The 17,314-nt window shown below is 36.7% G+C and overlaps 1 protein-coding gene across 1 annotated transcript in view; it reads right to left on the bottom strand.

The window, feature by feature from the left end:
- Positions 1-17,314, bottom strand: part of LOC136035434 (agrin-like) — a 225,547-nt gene that overhangs the window by 167,848 nt on the left and 40,385 nt on the right. Inside the window, exon 5 of the mRNA XM_065717243.1 lies at positions 16,214-16,375. Coding sequence (XP_065573315.1) covers positions 16,214-16,375 — 162 coding nt within the window. The remainder of the gene's footprint in view (positions 1-16,213; positions 16,376-17,314) is intronic.

Raw genomic sequence — 17,314 nt, 5'->3', positions numbered from 1 at the left:
GCTAAGGTGGGATCTGCACTGTGATCGGAAAGGGGCAGTAGAACTTTCAAGTTCTGTTTTCTCTTTCAACATTATAGAGCCATGGTTTGCTGTAGTCACCCCTTTAAAAAATAAAAGCGAAAGAATACGTATCCATGACCATCCTTCTTGGAAAAAAAAAAGAAATTTCGCCTATTTGTAGGAAATGAACTTGAAATCATCGCTTTAGTGCTTGAATCATGAAGGATTTGAGAGTCCAAATTTAATTAAGATAGCAGCAATTTTTAGGGGTGTTTTTATACATTTTAATAAGGATAGTCCAAATCCCTTCATTCTATAAACATTCGGTAGGTATTTGGTAAAACTATTATTTTTCATATTTGAAATAAGCATAAAAATAAAAGTCTTTTGAAGTATAATTTCATATAAAAGTTCTTTTTGTAGGGTTTGGACTACTATTACCAGAGGGACTCTTTAATTACTATTTCCTACTATGTACGCCATGAATAATAAAAAAATAGCATGTTTCTAAGTACAGTCCAGGTATATTAGCGGTAGGGCCACCCCAGACGGGCAGATAGCACGCTGGAGCTGTAATACTATGTCATTCAGAACGAGGATTCGAGTCCTAGTGTAGCAAATCCTTTGACTTGAGGTGGGAATTAATTGTGTGAATCTGAAACCCTAGCCGCAGTTATGTGCAGAGGGCTGAAAATGAGCGTATCTCTCTCACCTACACAGTTCTAAGACATATTGAATAGGTGGTTATATTTCCATAAAGATTCACCCCTTTTTGGACGTGCTTCTTCCCTTTTCGAACATCATCGAAGTTTGTTTATTCTACCAACTTTTGATGGGTATAGTGAAAAACCAAAAGGATTTTATATTCAGAATCAGTATGAAAGACCTTAGACCTTAAACCTTACATCCTTATGTGCCTCCAGAGGCACCCAAGGCATCGAAAAAGAGACAAGTCGTCCCTCAAATAGGATACTGCCATAACGTCTTCCCACTGGGGTTGTATGGACGTATTCGTGTTGAGAAGGTCCCCCTGGTATGTTCGGCGTAGTGTGTTCTTTGGTCTTCCCCTTCGCCACCTCCCCGTTGGTTGCCCATGGAGGATGGACTTTGGTGCTCGGTCGTCTTTCATTCGCACAACATGTCCGAAGTATTTCCAATTTCGGGTCCTGATCTTGTCGATGACTAGAGGTTGCCCAGTAATTTGACGTATTGTCTGTCTCGAGATGTATTGTTTCCAGTTTATGCCGAGGATTCTACGCAGACACTTGTTCTCAAAGGATTAAAGTCTCTTCTCTTGTTGCTGATTTAACTTCCAGCATTCGCTTCTATACAGCATAACTGGGAGGACATTACTGTTGAAGACTCGAAGTTTAGGCGGTTTGCCAACTTCTGTGAGCGCCAAATCTATTTAAGCCTGGTAAACGAGCCACTAGCTTGTCCAATACGAGTATGGATCTCATTTTCTATTGCCCCTGTATTCTTTACTACGCTTCCCAGATATTTAAACTGGGCAACCAGTTCTACATCCTCGTTGCCGCACTTTAAGTTGATGGGGAATCTCGTGACAGCCATCTTTTTGTTTTTAATGCATTTATCTTGAGGCCAAACCTTCGTGTATTTTCTCTCACAACATCCAAAAACTGTCGGAGGTTCTGCTTGTCTGATTCGAGCATGAATGACAGCTTCCGCTTTCTCACAGACGAAGAATATTTGGAATCACGATGTCCGATTTTCTTAAATGGACCAAGACAACACTAACCTTTTCTCACAATCTCACAAGTTTTGTTTCATTATTCCGAACCACTTCTTTAAAATTCCTTCCTTTTTCCTTTCACGAAACTTTAACTTCATTTTCTGCCTCTCAAGTTCTAATTAATGACACTTTTAATCGCCTGGGAAACTATTGGGAACTGTTCATTTCCACTGGGAATTAAAGAAAAAAGACATCGACCAACCAGTGAGAAGGATGATTTTTCGTTTCAACAATAGACAGGCCCCATTGAAATTGCTTTCAAAACCATTTTCAAAGAATTCTAAATGACTCTCCACTAATTGAAATCGACCAAGAATCTGATATTGCCTCAATAGCTGTAATGGAAAGTTGTCTTCAATAAGTTTGTCGGGGAGTACACAAAGGGGTTAAGGTTTTTCACCAGGGATTGAGTCCTTCAATTTTGTTTTCAGTTGACACCCAGATAAACATTCACAAATAATTTTTTTAATTAAGTTCGTTTTCTGTGGCCTGGGTCATCCAAAAAAGACTATTGGCTCTTGCCCCATATCCTCCTCCATCTAGAAATAAGTGTTGGTGATATTATTTCTCTTGAAGGATTCATAGCTTTTCCTCCTTTAAAGCTAAGCTTTTTCCTTCTTTAAAGTTTGTTATTCCAGACATGCTGCCTTTCTGCGGTAAGCGATTGAAATATCCCATTGTAGTGTTTCGGCGATACGTTGTCTTTTTATTTAACCTCAGGGCTAATTGTTTATTGGTAGTTATTTTGGCTAAAGCTTACTTGGTCAATCTGACTTTACCACATTTTGGAAAATTTGATCGTTAGAAGTATTTCATTTCATTTCATTATTTATTCATTCATTATATTATTCATTATTCATTATTCATTAATATCATTTCATTTCATTTCCCGCAAGATATCCTTAATTAAAGGATCCAACAAAAAGTAAATTACTTATGTCAGGATGGAGATTCATCTAGAGTAATGGGCTTGGTAACAGAGTTTTTGGCTAATAATTTTCATTGGGACAACATTATAAACGTTATAGTTAATATGCTAGAACCTAAATATCGATTAATTGGCATTGTTCGCTTCATAATTTACATCTTTTAAACTAAGACAGCATGCAACACTCATCAGAGACGGTGCCAGAAGGAGTATCTAGAATAGGAATGTCATAGATACGACTCAAAAATCGAGCTACCTTCATTTTCACGTAAAATATACCCAAAGACTTTACCGCTCCACAAAAGCATCATATTGTGCCTAACGATCTAATTGTACTTAGGATCTCTAGGGTCATCACTGATTTCAATGACTGTGCTACGCAAGAAAAAATAATACCTACAATACAAATATAATGTTAGACTTATGGACATTTGTCCATAAAATTTGTCAGAAAATACAATACAAATATAATGTTAGACTTATGGACATTTGTATTAGACAATTATGTAAATGATACAACTGCTTAGGTTTCGACCATCTATATGCTAGAACAATGGCTAAATATTTGCGATATTATACTTGCACTACAACTAATGCCATCTAGATCACTCAAAATCTTAATACCGTCATAGATTTTATGAATAATACCAAGGCATGTACGCAGAACTGTAGCAAAGGAAGTGCAAATTTTAAGGGAGAGACAAATTTTAAAAAGGCAGTAAAAGGGAAAATAGTTCGAAACATGCAGGAACAATGGAGAATTGAAAGCAGTCGGTACAAAGTAGCAAATGTTTGCGTCTAGGATTTTCCAAGAGGATTTCTTTAGATAAATTTTGTGACATTACTAGCTAAAGGGGCTATATTACCTATACACACGTTTTCTATATTCTTTTACTTTTTGTCCCCTTTTGAAAACTTAAAATGGACAAAAGGTTAATTATTTCTACTGAAAAAGCCAGTAAATCGGGTAAGGTTGTAAATGAGTGAAGTCCCAAATTTGACAGCCCTACAAAGAGCCTATTAAGCCCTTCTATACCAAAAACCCGTATCTGAGTTTTTCCCGCCATTTTTTGGAATTCACCAACTAAAAACTGAAAAGATTTCCGCCTTCTCCATCAAAAATAATCTTAAATTATTAAGTAATATGTAGGAATCCATTAATAAGAAGACGCAAGACGAATTCTATAAGAAAGCTAAATTACATTTGGATTTGGTACAAATGTTTTGCAGGGGGTGTTTTGCAACCACCATTCGAATTTTAATTGCGTTACAGTTTGAATTGCATGAATAAAGCTTTAATAATTTATCCCTTTTTCATTATAATATTTGAACTTATTGAACGTGGGTTGAAAAGATCTATTACGTTTGTCATGTAACAAAAAAACAAATTTGTGTCCTCGATTTAATTTATAATACTTAAGTGGTGAACAGTGAGTTATTGTAACCTTCACGTTTTGGAACATATCGGCAAAAAGCATGAAAAAAAGATTCACTAAAAATTTACCGAGATTAACTAAACATTAAAAATAACAGTACTTCTACTAGTTTTCTAGATTTTTGGCTGATTTTTCAATCACTACGTGTGATATGGAATAAAATATGCTTAATCTCTAAATGTGTATTCAATCAATATCAAACTTTGTGGACAATCTATTTTTTTTAACCATAGAAAATATTTAACATACGGTATACGCATGAAAAAAAAACCTTAAAAAAGGAATAAGGAAGTGAGAAACTTACATATTCATAAGTGAAACAAATTTCTACATAGAAATTGACTAGTGTTAGGATACAGTACAACAGCAAGCTAATTTTAAGCTAAGATAAATAAATGGTCACAATATTTTTCTTCACAATATTATTCTTCAAACAAAATCTTGCGATGTCTTTGCTCAAGAAGTTGAGCAAAGAATGCAAGAAACAGGTGTACTTCAGAAACAAACTACATAGTCAAATGCAATATTAAATTCAATTTAACTGAGCTTTAGTATTGCAGCAATCTTCAACAAATTTACATTGAATTGACACGTCTTTAAAAAATTAACAAAGTATTTCTATCAAATTGGTGCATCGAGGCTGCAAAGCAATGAAACAAAAATGTATTTTCCTATTTAATGCTCAGGCACCATAGGAGAAAAGATAAACATGGCTAAATGACTTTTAGAGGGAATGCATCCACATCGGGCAGTGATAGCTTCCAAATTTTAAATCGAAAAGCTCTGTTTCTCAACAAAGAATTGTCAATTCTGTCGAGACGATGGTCTTTTAGACAAATCCCAGCTCAAAAAGCAACCCTGGTATAAGTAATTCTTTTGGATATTTACAAGCCTACATGAAAGACTTGAGTGCGGTAGATACCACATTCAGTGCCTCATAATGAATGAATAAATGAATTTTATTTATAGCCCGCCATGCAACAACAGAAGAATGGGCGGAGTAAATGAACAACGTAAGAAGAATAAAAACGAAAACAAGAAACTATTTTTTATATAAAACGCGATAAATCCAACATCTAGAAATTGGCAGGGTAGATCAAACATGTACATACGCATTCAGGAAGACCGCTTAGAGCTTTTAATCGAGCATGATCTTCAAGCTCGGACGGCTGGGTTAAAATATTGCATAAGTCATACTCATTCTCCAGGTATATATTTCTGGTATAAAGAGAGTCGGAGGAGAAATTTCAAGTATTTGAAAAAATCTGATCTAATCTTAGGTTTCTGTGTATTAGGTAGCCAATTCCACATTGGCAAAAAATAATAAATAACTGGTAAAGCAACTGCTGAATAAATACGCGACAAAACTTTTTTATTTAAACTGAATTTGAGTGGAGCCACAATAGCGTAAGTTATCCTTAAACCCGTTGTGACGCTATCAATTATCATTGTTCGTGTTATTTTTCAGATTAGATCCATATGTTAAACCAAGGTACTACAGAGATTGACTTAGACGTACAACATGGTCATCTACAACTACAACAACGCTACTGTGTAACCCGCACTTACAGGACGGCTCATAAATGAGGAACTCGGTCTTAAAAGCATTGACCGACAACCCAACAGACCTATACCCTTCTACAAGTAACTCAAGATTCATTTGAAGCGTGTGAATATCACTGCTAATCATAAGTAAGTCGTCAGCATAACATATAAGGCTCAGGTCAAAAAATTCAAATACAAATCCTCTGGTTATTCTCTTTGTAATAGTGTGAATCAGAGTATTAAAAAGCAAGGGACTCAGAAGCGAACCCTGCCTATAACTTTTAAAAGGTCTAATAGTGTTAGGGAAAGTTTAGAATATACAAAAGAATCAAAAGCGGCGGAGATATCAACACTACATAAAAATAACGGCAGATTTTGAGCATGAGCTTTTGCTATAATTTTATTCGTTAGCCTGTGCAAAAACGCACAACCCATTCTTTTACGAAAACCAAACTGGCGTTTTCCAACTTTACATTTAAGCACCAATTCAGAAAGTAATATGCGTTCTAAAACCTTACTTAAAGTTCCTCACACTATAATGGGGCGATAACTAGCGCACGAATTAGGGTTTTTCCATTTTTTCAAAATCTTCGTAACAACACCGCAACAAAATAATTTAGAGACAGCTCCCAAAAAAATACACATCTGGAGGAGCACAGTATCTTCTTAGTAGATAAACATTCAGCCCCTCCCCCCAAATAAAAACTAATTTTTTTTACCTGATGTGTACTAGTATTCCTTTCCTTATCCTCCGTATTTTTCCCTGACTTATGGGGGCTAAAGGCTTCAAATAAATAATAGCTTATAAACTCTTTTCATAATGAAAAAGATGCTAATTTTAATGATGATTCTAAGCATAAAACTATCATCAATTTCGAGTTACTACTCGAAGAAATCTGTTTAAGAAAAATTCTTTGGAGAATTCCTGATTCCAAAGGAGCTTTATTATGTGTATACTCTCCAGTAGGTTCTAACCAAACAAAAGTTGGATATTCAGTATTAAAAGTAAATCTTTTTACACGATTGTCAAATTAATAGAAAAAAGAAAATGGAACCTCATGCTCGACGACAATTTAAAATACAGCTTCAAACGAGCTCAAAATTTCAATCCAGGAAAAAAACTAAAATCTCAAAACTTTTGCATAATTTGGAAATAAAAAAATAAATGTAAACTAAATTTTCATGCTTGACAATAATTCAAAATCAACTCCAAATGAGCTCACAATTTAACTCCAAAACAAAAGTCAAATTTTACTTGATGTTATGGATTGTTAAGGCTTAATTTTAAAACATAGTTTTAATTAAGTTGTCAGGTCTTTGGCTTTAAAAACTTGCCTCTACCCAACTTAAACACTTATTTGTTTCAACATTTGAGATCTTGGAATTTTCAACAAGAGCGATTCCCCCCAAAAAAAACATTCCCATAAATAAACTTCTTTTCGAATATTGATTTTTATTTTTAACATATTAGTACAAACACTATCATTAAAAACTAATCTTTGTTTTAAGGCCTCTGGTTCTGAGATGATTTTGATGCATCTCAAAGTACCCAACTTGACCTCTTCATCTTTATTTACTCCTAATTTAAGCCACTTAGTTTTCTTAACATTAATTGTCAAACCTACAATTAGACCCTGCACCTTTAAAAAGGACTCGCTTAGCTAGCATATTTATCTTTAACACTCAAATACTCTATTCAACGTACGTATAGCACAGTTTAACCTTCTCATTTATTCCCTTAGCCTTTGGTGTACTTATAGGGAAAAATACATCAAATTAACCAATTGAAACGGCAATTAAACACAATCATACTCACACTCTAGTCGTACATCCAGCTCAATACTATTTTTTCTTTCTACATTAACCACACCATCGCTACATTTATACATAGAATGAATGAATGTACTTTTGCGTACTTGTTTGGCAAATTATCAAACAGTTCGTGGTAACGAACTGTAATAAGGAGCGACCCGGCTCAATAGTAAACGAAACTCTAAAAAACTTTAATGCAAAAATTTCGATATAAAAGATATATCAAAGAATTGGATTTTCATGCTGATTCTAAATATATAAGTTTCATGAAATTTAGTATTTGTCATCAAAAGTTACGAGCCTGAGAAAATTTCCCTTATTTTGGAAAATAGGGGGGAAACCCCCTAAAAGTCATAGAATCTCAACGAAAATCACACCATCGCATTCGGCGTATCAGAGAACCCTATAACAAGCTCCTATCTACAAAAATGTGGATTTCGTATTTTTTGCCAGAAGACAAATCACGGGTGCGTGTTTTTTTTTTTTTTTCCAGGGGTCATCGTATCGACCAAGCGGTCCTAGAATGTCGCAAGAGGGCTCATTCTAACGGAGATGAAAAGTTATAGTGCCCTTTTTAAGTGACCAAAAAATTGGAGGGCACCTAGGCCCCCTCCCACGCTCATTTTTTTCCAAAGTCAACGGATCAAAATTTTGAGAGAGCACTTTGGTTCCGCATAGTCGAAAACCATAATAACTATGTCTTTGGGAATGACTTAATCCCCCACAATCCCTGGGGAAGGGGCTGCAAGTTACAAACTTTGACCAGCGTTTACATACAGTAATGGTTATTAGGAAGTTTACAGACGTTTTCAAGGGGATTTTTTTTGGTTTGGGGGTGGGGTTGAGGGGAGGGGCTATGTGGCAGGATCTTTCCTTGGAGGAATACGTCATGGGGGAGGAAAAATTCAATGACAAGGGCGCAGGATTTTCTAGCATTACTATAAAAAAAAACGAAAAAATAAACATGAAAACGTTTTTTTCAATTGAAAGTAAGGAGTAGCATTGAAACTTAAAACGAACAGAGATTATTACGCATATCAGGGGTTCTAAAAATACTTTAGCATAAAGAGCGAGGTATTTAGGAGGAGATAAATACCTCGCTCTTTATGCTAAAGTATTTTCAGTAATTTCAACTATTTATTCTACGGCCTTTCTCATTCAGGGGTCATTCTTAAAGAATTTGGGACAAAACTTAAGATTTAGTGTAAAAAGCGAGGTTTTAACGAGGGTACAAACCCCCTCGTATACATAATAAAAGTACAAGAACATAAAAGTTAGTTAAGTAAGTTAGTTCTTAAGTTACGTATATTTTTTACTAATAAAAACGTTCGTTAAAAACTAAAAGTTTTAGTTGCTTTTTTAAGTAACCGAAAAATTGGAGGGCAACTAGGCCTCCTTCCCCACCCCTTATTTCTCAAAATCGTCTGATCAAAACTAAGAGAAAGCCATTTTGCCAAAAAAAAGAATTAATATACAAATTTCATTTTAATAATTTATGTGCGGAGAGCCAAAATCAAACATGCATTAATTCAAAAACGTTCAGAAATTAAACAAAAAAAACTAGTTTTTTTAACTGAAAGTAAGGAGCGACATTAAAACTTAAAACGAACAGAAATTACTCCGTATATGAAATGGGCTGTCCCCCTCCGCAATCCCTTGCTCTTTACGCTAAAGTTTGACTTTTTCCACAATTCTACTTTTTAAAACAATTAAAAGCTTTAGCGTAAAGAGCGTGGGATTGCGGAGGGGACAACCCATTTCATATTCGGAGTAATTTCTGTTCGTTTTAAGTTTTAATGTCGCTCCTTACTTCCAGTTCAAAAAACTAGTTTTTTTTATTTAATATGAGGATAAAAGCTTCACTTAAGCTTTTCTATCAGCTGGAATGAAATACCTTTTCATAATCTAAAAAACTCAGAACCAAAGGCCTCTGATAATTTGAATATTCCTGAATTATTAGGTTAGGTTAGGCTAACCTAACCTAACCTAACCTATTATCTAAGTGTGAAAATTCTGTCAATGTATCCTCTCCTTTTCCTAGAGCTGTATTGTTAGTCTCTCAAAGCCTTATCTACGGTATTTATAACTCTGTTAAGGACAGTCAATTCTGTATAATTGATTTAAAAGAAAAACTTTGAAAAAGAAGTTTTCTAAAGAAAAGTAAAGGCCATATTAAACTTGAGATCAGAAGAAATAAAAACATACAATAAATCAAACACAAAACAACCAGAAATTACTATTAAAGAATAAATCAAACCCAAAATAGTACTACTAATACTACTGCTAATAACTCATCGCAGCTCCAAGCCGGATAAGGACCACACAACTACACAAATTCCTCCTCCATCCCAATCTTTTCATAGCCTCCCTCTGTACACCCTCCCAAGAAGTTCCCGTTTTCTTTAAATCTTTCTTTATGACATCCTCCCACCTCAGACGAGGACGACCTACTTTCCGTTTATCCCTAAGCGGTTGGCGGAAAAGGACAATCTTTGCCAATCTGCCATCCTTCATCCCAAGAGCGTATCCTAGCAATCTCAACCTTTCTTTCGTTATAGCCCTAGAAAGCGGGATTGAACCACATTTTTTGTATAGTCCACTGTTTTAAATACGGTCAGTCAGCCGGGTACCCATAGGTAATTTCTCTGGAAAACATCTAGTAAATCTTCATCCGCTTTTCGGAGCGCCCGTGCTTCAGAGCCATACTTGACCACTGTCATCACTATGCTTCCGATATTCTTATCCTGTTTTGCAGACTTATCTTCCTATTCTAGGATATCCTAGCAATCCTAGCAAAACCCGTATCCTAGCAATCTCAACCTTTCTTTCGTTATAGCCCTAGAAAGCGGGATTGAACCACATTTTTTGTATAGTCCACTGTTTTAAATACGGTCAGTCAGCCGGGTACCCATAGGTAATTTCTCTGGAAAACATCTAGTAAATCTTCATCCGCTTTTCGGAGCGCCCGTGCTTCAGAGCCATACTTGACCACTGTCATCACTATGCTTCCAATATTCTTATCCTGTTTTGCAGACTTATCTTCCTATTCTTCCAAACTTTTTTTTTAACTATGAAAAAACACAGGCTATTCTACATTTAACATCTTCACTGCTACCACCGTCTGTACTAATAATACTACCAAGGTTAGTGAAGCTGCCCACCCGGTCAATCTTTTTGTTACCCAACGTCAGCTTTTCATCTTATTCCTAGCCTTAGTGACTTAGTATTCTTAACATTAATTTTCAAACCTATTCTAGCACCCTGAACTCACAAAACCTCTAAAAGTTCATTATACTTTTTTCCACATGATACTTTTACCGTGTGGGGAACGGGCAGTAGCTTTACTCTTGTTTGTAGTGAGGACACCATTCATTAGAAGTACAGCCCTTGCACCATAAATCAAAGTTGCTACGTAAATCCCTAAATCTATGTATCCAAGTAAACAAAGTATCAAAGTAACAGTAATTAAATCCGCAGCTCAGAGCCATTCTCCCGTGGCTGGAGGTGTGCTCAACCCCGAAAGCGTAGTTATTTGGCCTTTGAACTATTTTGAATCAAATCATTTTCAACAAATTTTGACTAGATGCCCTTTGGGAATGTGGGGCATGGGTTAGTTGGCCAGTGATCACTTTTGACTCTTAAAAAAGACCTAGAAGTTTTGATTTCTGATCGAATGAGCCCCCCCCCCCAAGTTAATACGACAAACCTTTCGCAAAACCTTATATTCTAATGATGGGCAACTTACATAAGCTAAAATACTGGCCCCGGGGGCTAGGGAAGATTTCTCAGCGCCTAAGTTATAGTAATCTGAATAGTAATTACTACTGAATAGTAATTTGAATTTTTTGACTATTTTGAACAAAAGGACTATCTCAAAATTTTTATGAGATGTATTTTGGGAAAAAAGCCTGGAGCTTCAATCACATTCGATGACTCTTATAAAGGTAACTAGAACCTTCAATTTGGAATCAAACGATCTATCTCTGAAGTTTATACGACCACCCCTTGCATAAAACCTTATATGCCCTCGAGGCATAGCTTACAATATTTTCCCCTGAGCTCTGGGGAGGTGTGTCGACCCCGGAGTTTTTCTTACTTAATCTTTAAAATATTTGTATAAAACGGCTATCTCAGAATCTCGATTGGATGCATTTGGGGGAAAAGGGTCTTGGGGGGCTAATTGTCCTCCGATCACTTTTGACTCTTGAGATGGGTACTAGGAATTCCGATTTACGATCGAATAAGCACCCTCCGAAGTTTATACGACCTTCCGTTACCCCCAGGGCACATTTTACAACACTTGCCCCTGGATTCTGGGGATGGAGCTGTTTTATCCCGGGAATTTTTGTTATATTATATTTGGTCTATTTTGAAAAAAAAATGGCTATATGAAAAATTTGGTTGGACGCATTTGAGGAAAAGAAAGTCGGGAGAGGGGGGGGGGGGTTACTCGCGATCGGATTACTTTTGACTGTAAATAGATGAATTAGAACTCTCAATTTCTAATCGTTTGGGCCAAAGTTTATACAACCCACTCTTCCATAAGAACCTTATATGCCCCCGCAGCAAAACTTAAAACCCTTTCCCTGGCTCTGGGGGGGAGGTTATATTGACAACGAAGTTGTTTTTATCTTATCGTTGGACTATTTCAAACAAACTGGCTATCTCAGAATTTTCACTTGATACATTTGGGGAGAAGGGTGTTATGTCAGGCGGGGGGGGGGATAGTTGCCCTCCGTTAACTTTTTACTCATAAAAAGTTAACTACAAATTTTAATTTCCAATCAAATGAGCCACCTTCGAAGTTTATACGACCACCCTTTACATAAAAAACTTAAGACGCCTCCGGGGCATAACTTAAAACACTTACCCCTGCTCTCTAGGGGGTTGTATCGACCCGGCAGTTCTTTTTACCTGATGTTTAAACTATTTAAAAAAATGGCTATCTAAAAATTTGTAGCTGGTGGATATGGCAAAAAAGAGCTAGGGGGGCAACTTACCCTAGCATCTCTTTAGACTCTTAAAAAGTGAACTAGAACTTCCAATTTCAAATCAAATGAGCCACCTTCGAAATTTATACGACCACCTCTTACATAAAAACCTTATACGCCACCTCCAGGGCCTAACTTAAAATGCTTGCCCCCGGGCTCTCGGGGTTTTTATTGGTCCTGGAGTTTTTGTAATCTGATGTTCGAATTACTTAAAAAAAATGGCTATTTCAAAATTTGTATCGGATGGATTTGTGGGAAAAGGGCCGGGGGAGCTAGTTGCCCTCGAACCTCTTTTGATTCTTAAAAAGTGAACTAGGAATTGTCAATTTCCATTCAAATGAGCCCTCTCTGAAGTTTATACGAACATCCTTTCCATAGGAACTTCATATGCCCCAATATTTTCCTTATCTAACCTTTGAACTATTTTTAACAAAATAGCTATCTCAAAATTTTTATCAGATGGGTTTGGGGGAAAAGGACGTGGGGAGGGCGAGGGCTAGTAGTCATCGGATCTCATTTTACCCTTAAAAAGTGAACTAAAACTTTCGATTACCTATCAAATGAACCTTCTCTGAAGTTTATGCGAGCATCCCTTCCATAGAAACCCTATATATACCAAGGGGATAGTGTCAACACCGGATTTTTTGTTTTCTGACATTTGGACTATTTTTAAAAAAGCGGCTATCTCAAAATTTTTATTGCATGAATTTGGAGAAAAGCGGCGTGGGGGGCTAGTTGCCCTTCGATCTGAGCCCTGGGCTCTGAGAGACTATATCTACCCCGGAGTTTTCATTATATGACATTTGAACTATTTTTAAAAAAATGGCTATCTCAAAGCTGTTCAAAACTGTCAAAGCTGTCAAAGGGAGGGGCTAGTTGCCCTCCAATCTCTTTTGACTCTTAAAAAGTGAACTAAAGCATTCAATTTCCAATCAAATGAGCCCTCTTTGAAGTTTTACGAGCATTCCTTCCATAAGAACCATATATGTCCCCAAAGCGTAACTTACAACGCCTGCCCCCGGGTCCTGGGGGGTTGCATCGATACAGGAGTGTTTTCTTATCTGACCTTTGAACTTTTTTCTAACAAAATGGTTATCTCAAAATTTATATCGGATGGGTTTGGGGAAAAAGGGGCGTTGGGGGGGGACTAGTTGCCCTCGGATCTCTTTTGACTCTTAAAAAGTGAAATTGAACTTCCACTTGCCAGTCAAATGAGCCCTCTTTGAAGTTTATACGAGCTTCCCTTTCATAAGAACCATTTACGCCAACAGAACAAAACTTACAACGTCTGTCCCCGGGCCCTGGGGGATTGTTTCGACACCTGAATTTTTGTTATCTGACCTTTGAACTATTTTTTAACAAAATGGCTATCCCAAAATTTTTATTGGATTGGTTCGGGAAAAAGGCGCGGGGGGGGGGGGGGCTAGTTTCCCTCGGATCTCTTTTGAGTCTTAAAAAGTGAACTCAGACGTTCAATTTCAAATCAAATGAGCCCACCTCTTTAGTTCATACGAGGGTCCCTTTCACGAGAACCATATATATCCCCAGGGCATAACTTACAATGCCTGTCCCCGGGCCCTGGGGGATTGTTTCGACATTTGAGTTTTTCTTATCTGACCTTTGAACTATCTTCAACACAATGGCTATCTCAAAATCTTTACCGGATGCATTTGGGGAAAAAGGGGCGTGGGGGCGGCTAGTTGTTCTCCGATCACTTTTGACTCTTAAAGAGCTTACTACAGCTTCCGTTTTCCAATCGAATGAGCTACCTCTGAAGTTTATGCGACGAACCCTTCCATATCGAACTTTCATTTGATTAGAACTTTTAACTTCCAATCAAGTGAGCCTTCTCCGAAGTTTATACGAGCATCCCTTCCATAAGAACGATATATGCCCCGAGGGCATAACTTACAACGCCTATACCAGAGCCCTGAGGGGTTGTGTCGACTCTGGGGTTTTCGTTACATGCTCTTTAAACTATTTTGAAATCCATCCTTATCGGATGGATTTGAGGAAAAAAGGGCATTGGGGGGGGGGGGGGCTAGTTGCTCTCCAATCTCTTTTGAATCTTTTAAAAGTTTCGATTTCCAATCAAATGAGCCCTCTCTGAAGTTTATACGAGCATCTCTTCCATAAGAACTATATATACCCCCAAGGCATAACTTACGACGTCTGCCCCCGGGCCCTGGGGGGTTGGGTTGACATCGCAGTTTTGTTATATGCTCTTTGAACTATTCTTAGCCAAATTGCAATCTCAAAATTTTTATCGGATGTGTTTGGGACAAAAGGGCGTGTGGGGGAGGGCTAGTTGCCCCTTAATCACTTTTGACTCTTAAAAATGGCACTAGAACTTCCGATTTCCAAATAAATGAGCCCCTTTCGAAGTTTATGCGATGATACCTTCCATATAAAGTGCCTCTGTGGAAAACATTAATAATAAATAAATAATGAAATATTGGAGCCGTATGGCCTTTACTATAGGCAGGGCTATATTCGAATCTCTTGATAAATTGAAGCTTTTTCCCCCAAGAAAACATACATCTGATAAACCAAAAAAAAAAAGTTTGGTCACTTAAGTAATTTGAATTTGTAGCTATAACGCCTGGTTCACTGTCACTTCAATAATTTTGAATTCAAGGTTTATTTAGCTTCAATAATTTGAACTAGGTACTTGGTTTTCATTCCCGCGCTTGATGTTTCCTTATATGAATGAACCATGAGCTCACAGTCTTCATTCAAATGTTATAACGTATTACTAACTTTATTTGTATTTTTTGAGCATTTGATAATTAAATTGATTTCGGAACAGAACACGTGTACTTTTATTAGGGAAACAAGGCGTGTGATTGAAGTTGTGGGGGCGGACAACTAAATAAAGATGTTGTCAAGGAGTTCAGCATTTTGCGATAAACGCTGGTGATGATTTAAAAAAAAGCGAATATTGCGTAACTAAAGTGCGAGTGGGAAAAACTCACGACAGTGTGAAATCCTACATCTTGAGGAGTAGTTTCTCGAGTAGACTCGTTTAGTATTGAGAACAAAATGATCCCTTGCTGGGTTTTGGAACGCATGTTGAAGGAAAAAGCGGTGTTTTTCTTAGATGATCTGTAACAAGTTAGGGAGTGGTTGCCAAATTTCAAGAGTCAACGCGCCATTACATTCAAAAATATATGTGACAAGATTACCGGATCGGAAATTTTCCTTTGTTCCGACTGTGTTGACCAACTAAGATAGATCCTGAATTGCTGTAACTCAAGGAGCCTGTTCAACTCTGATGATACTGATCTATTTATAGACACACCCTGACCTTTGAAGACCAGTTGTTTCAGGCAAGGAAGATGAGCAAGACCAGAAAAATTGTCCCTCCAGCGTATAGCACGGACGGATCTCAACCATTGCAATTATACTACCATAAGACAAATCTGCGAGACAAATACCGTTCCAAAAATAATGTTCGCAAGAACATCTTTAACTGTCCTGGTTTCCTATGTCCTCAGAGTAGAAGCTAGTGAAGATTTCTTTTCAGCTCTCACTACCATTGAAAATTCTTTAGAAAATGCTAAATGACAGTAATTGGTTCAAAAGAAGATTTATATTTTATGTAGCTATTTTGCTCATAGAGTGTCATACAAAAAAAAATATTTTTGGAGGGGGAGGGTATCCAGCATAAATTTACGCATAGGTAATTATACTCTATGCGCATGTGAACTGTGAAATTAATTCTATTAAATGACAAAAGCAGACTTACCCACAGTTTTGCATTTCCAAATCACAGTTGCTTGCGTAAACATTTCCATCGGATCCACAGACAGAAATTTCTTGTTCGCCTTCACAGGTCAAAGGACATTGATTTGCAAGGGCTCGCTCATGAGGTACACAATTTGGCATTGGTACTTCATATACCAGTTTACTAAAAATGACAGTTAGACAATTAAAAAAAATAGTTTAACGATTGCATCAGTACAAGCCAATTTACACAAAAAATACAAATTATTTTAGTCATCGACAAGCAGGAAGGCAAGTGCCTTCCTGAATGAGAAAATATGCCTTGGCACATGATTGTCAAGTAGCAATGACGTAAATTCAAAACAAAAGCATATACAATAGAATAATTGAAGAGAAACAGAATCCAAATTGACAAGTGTAAATCTGGGACAAACTTGAAACCGAAATAATATACCAATCCATAAAAAAAAGTTATGTTTAAAACAAAAATAGAAACAAATTAGATCGAAAGTAAAAACAGTTGAATGGCCATATTGTTGTAAAATAAAGCCAATAAGTATATTTTTTTATTCAAAACAAAAGCATATACAATAGAATAATTGAAGAGAAACAGAATCCAAATTGACAAGTGTAAATCTGGGACAAACTTGAAACCGAAATAATATACCAATCCATAAAAGAAGGTTATGTTTAAAACAAAAATAGAAACAAATTAGATCGAAAGTAAAAAGAGTTGAATGGCCATATTGTTGTAAAATAAAGCCAATAAGTATATTTTTTATACCTTCTTCTTTTTCTTTTTTACTGAAAGAACAGAAAATAGCGACAAAAATTCCTTTGGTGGATTTCGTACACTGGTTGTACATGTGGAGGCGTATGAATTTCATAGAAGTCACATTGGGTAGGCCTACACATCAAGGCTCAGGACAATGTGGCCCATTGTTCCCACTTTCCACGAAATAAGCTGAGCGTAATCAGTAGCCTGCGTTAAAACACTGATGATGGATCTGATCTACGCATCACAAACTAACTTAGCTGACAGTAAATCTCTCCCAGTGATATCCTCCAGACATCCGATCTTTGAAACATTTCTAGCTGGTGTTCCATCCTGGCTAGAAACTCC

The sequence above is a fragment of the Artemia franciscana genome, chromosome 14 (assembly GCF_032884065.1).
Source record: "Artemia franciscana chromosome 14, ASM3288406v1, whole genome shotgun sequence".
Classification (NCBI taxonomy): Eukaryota; Metazoa; Arthropoda; class Branchiopoda; order Anostraca; family Artemiidae; genus Artemia; species Artemia franciscana.
The sequence above is the reverse complement of the archived record's forward strand: the minus strand, read 5'-3'. Positions and strand labels throughout refer to the sequence as shown.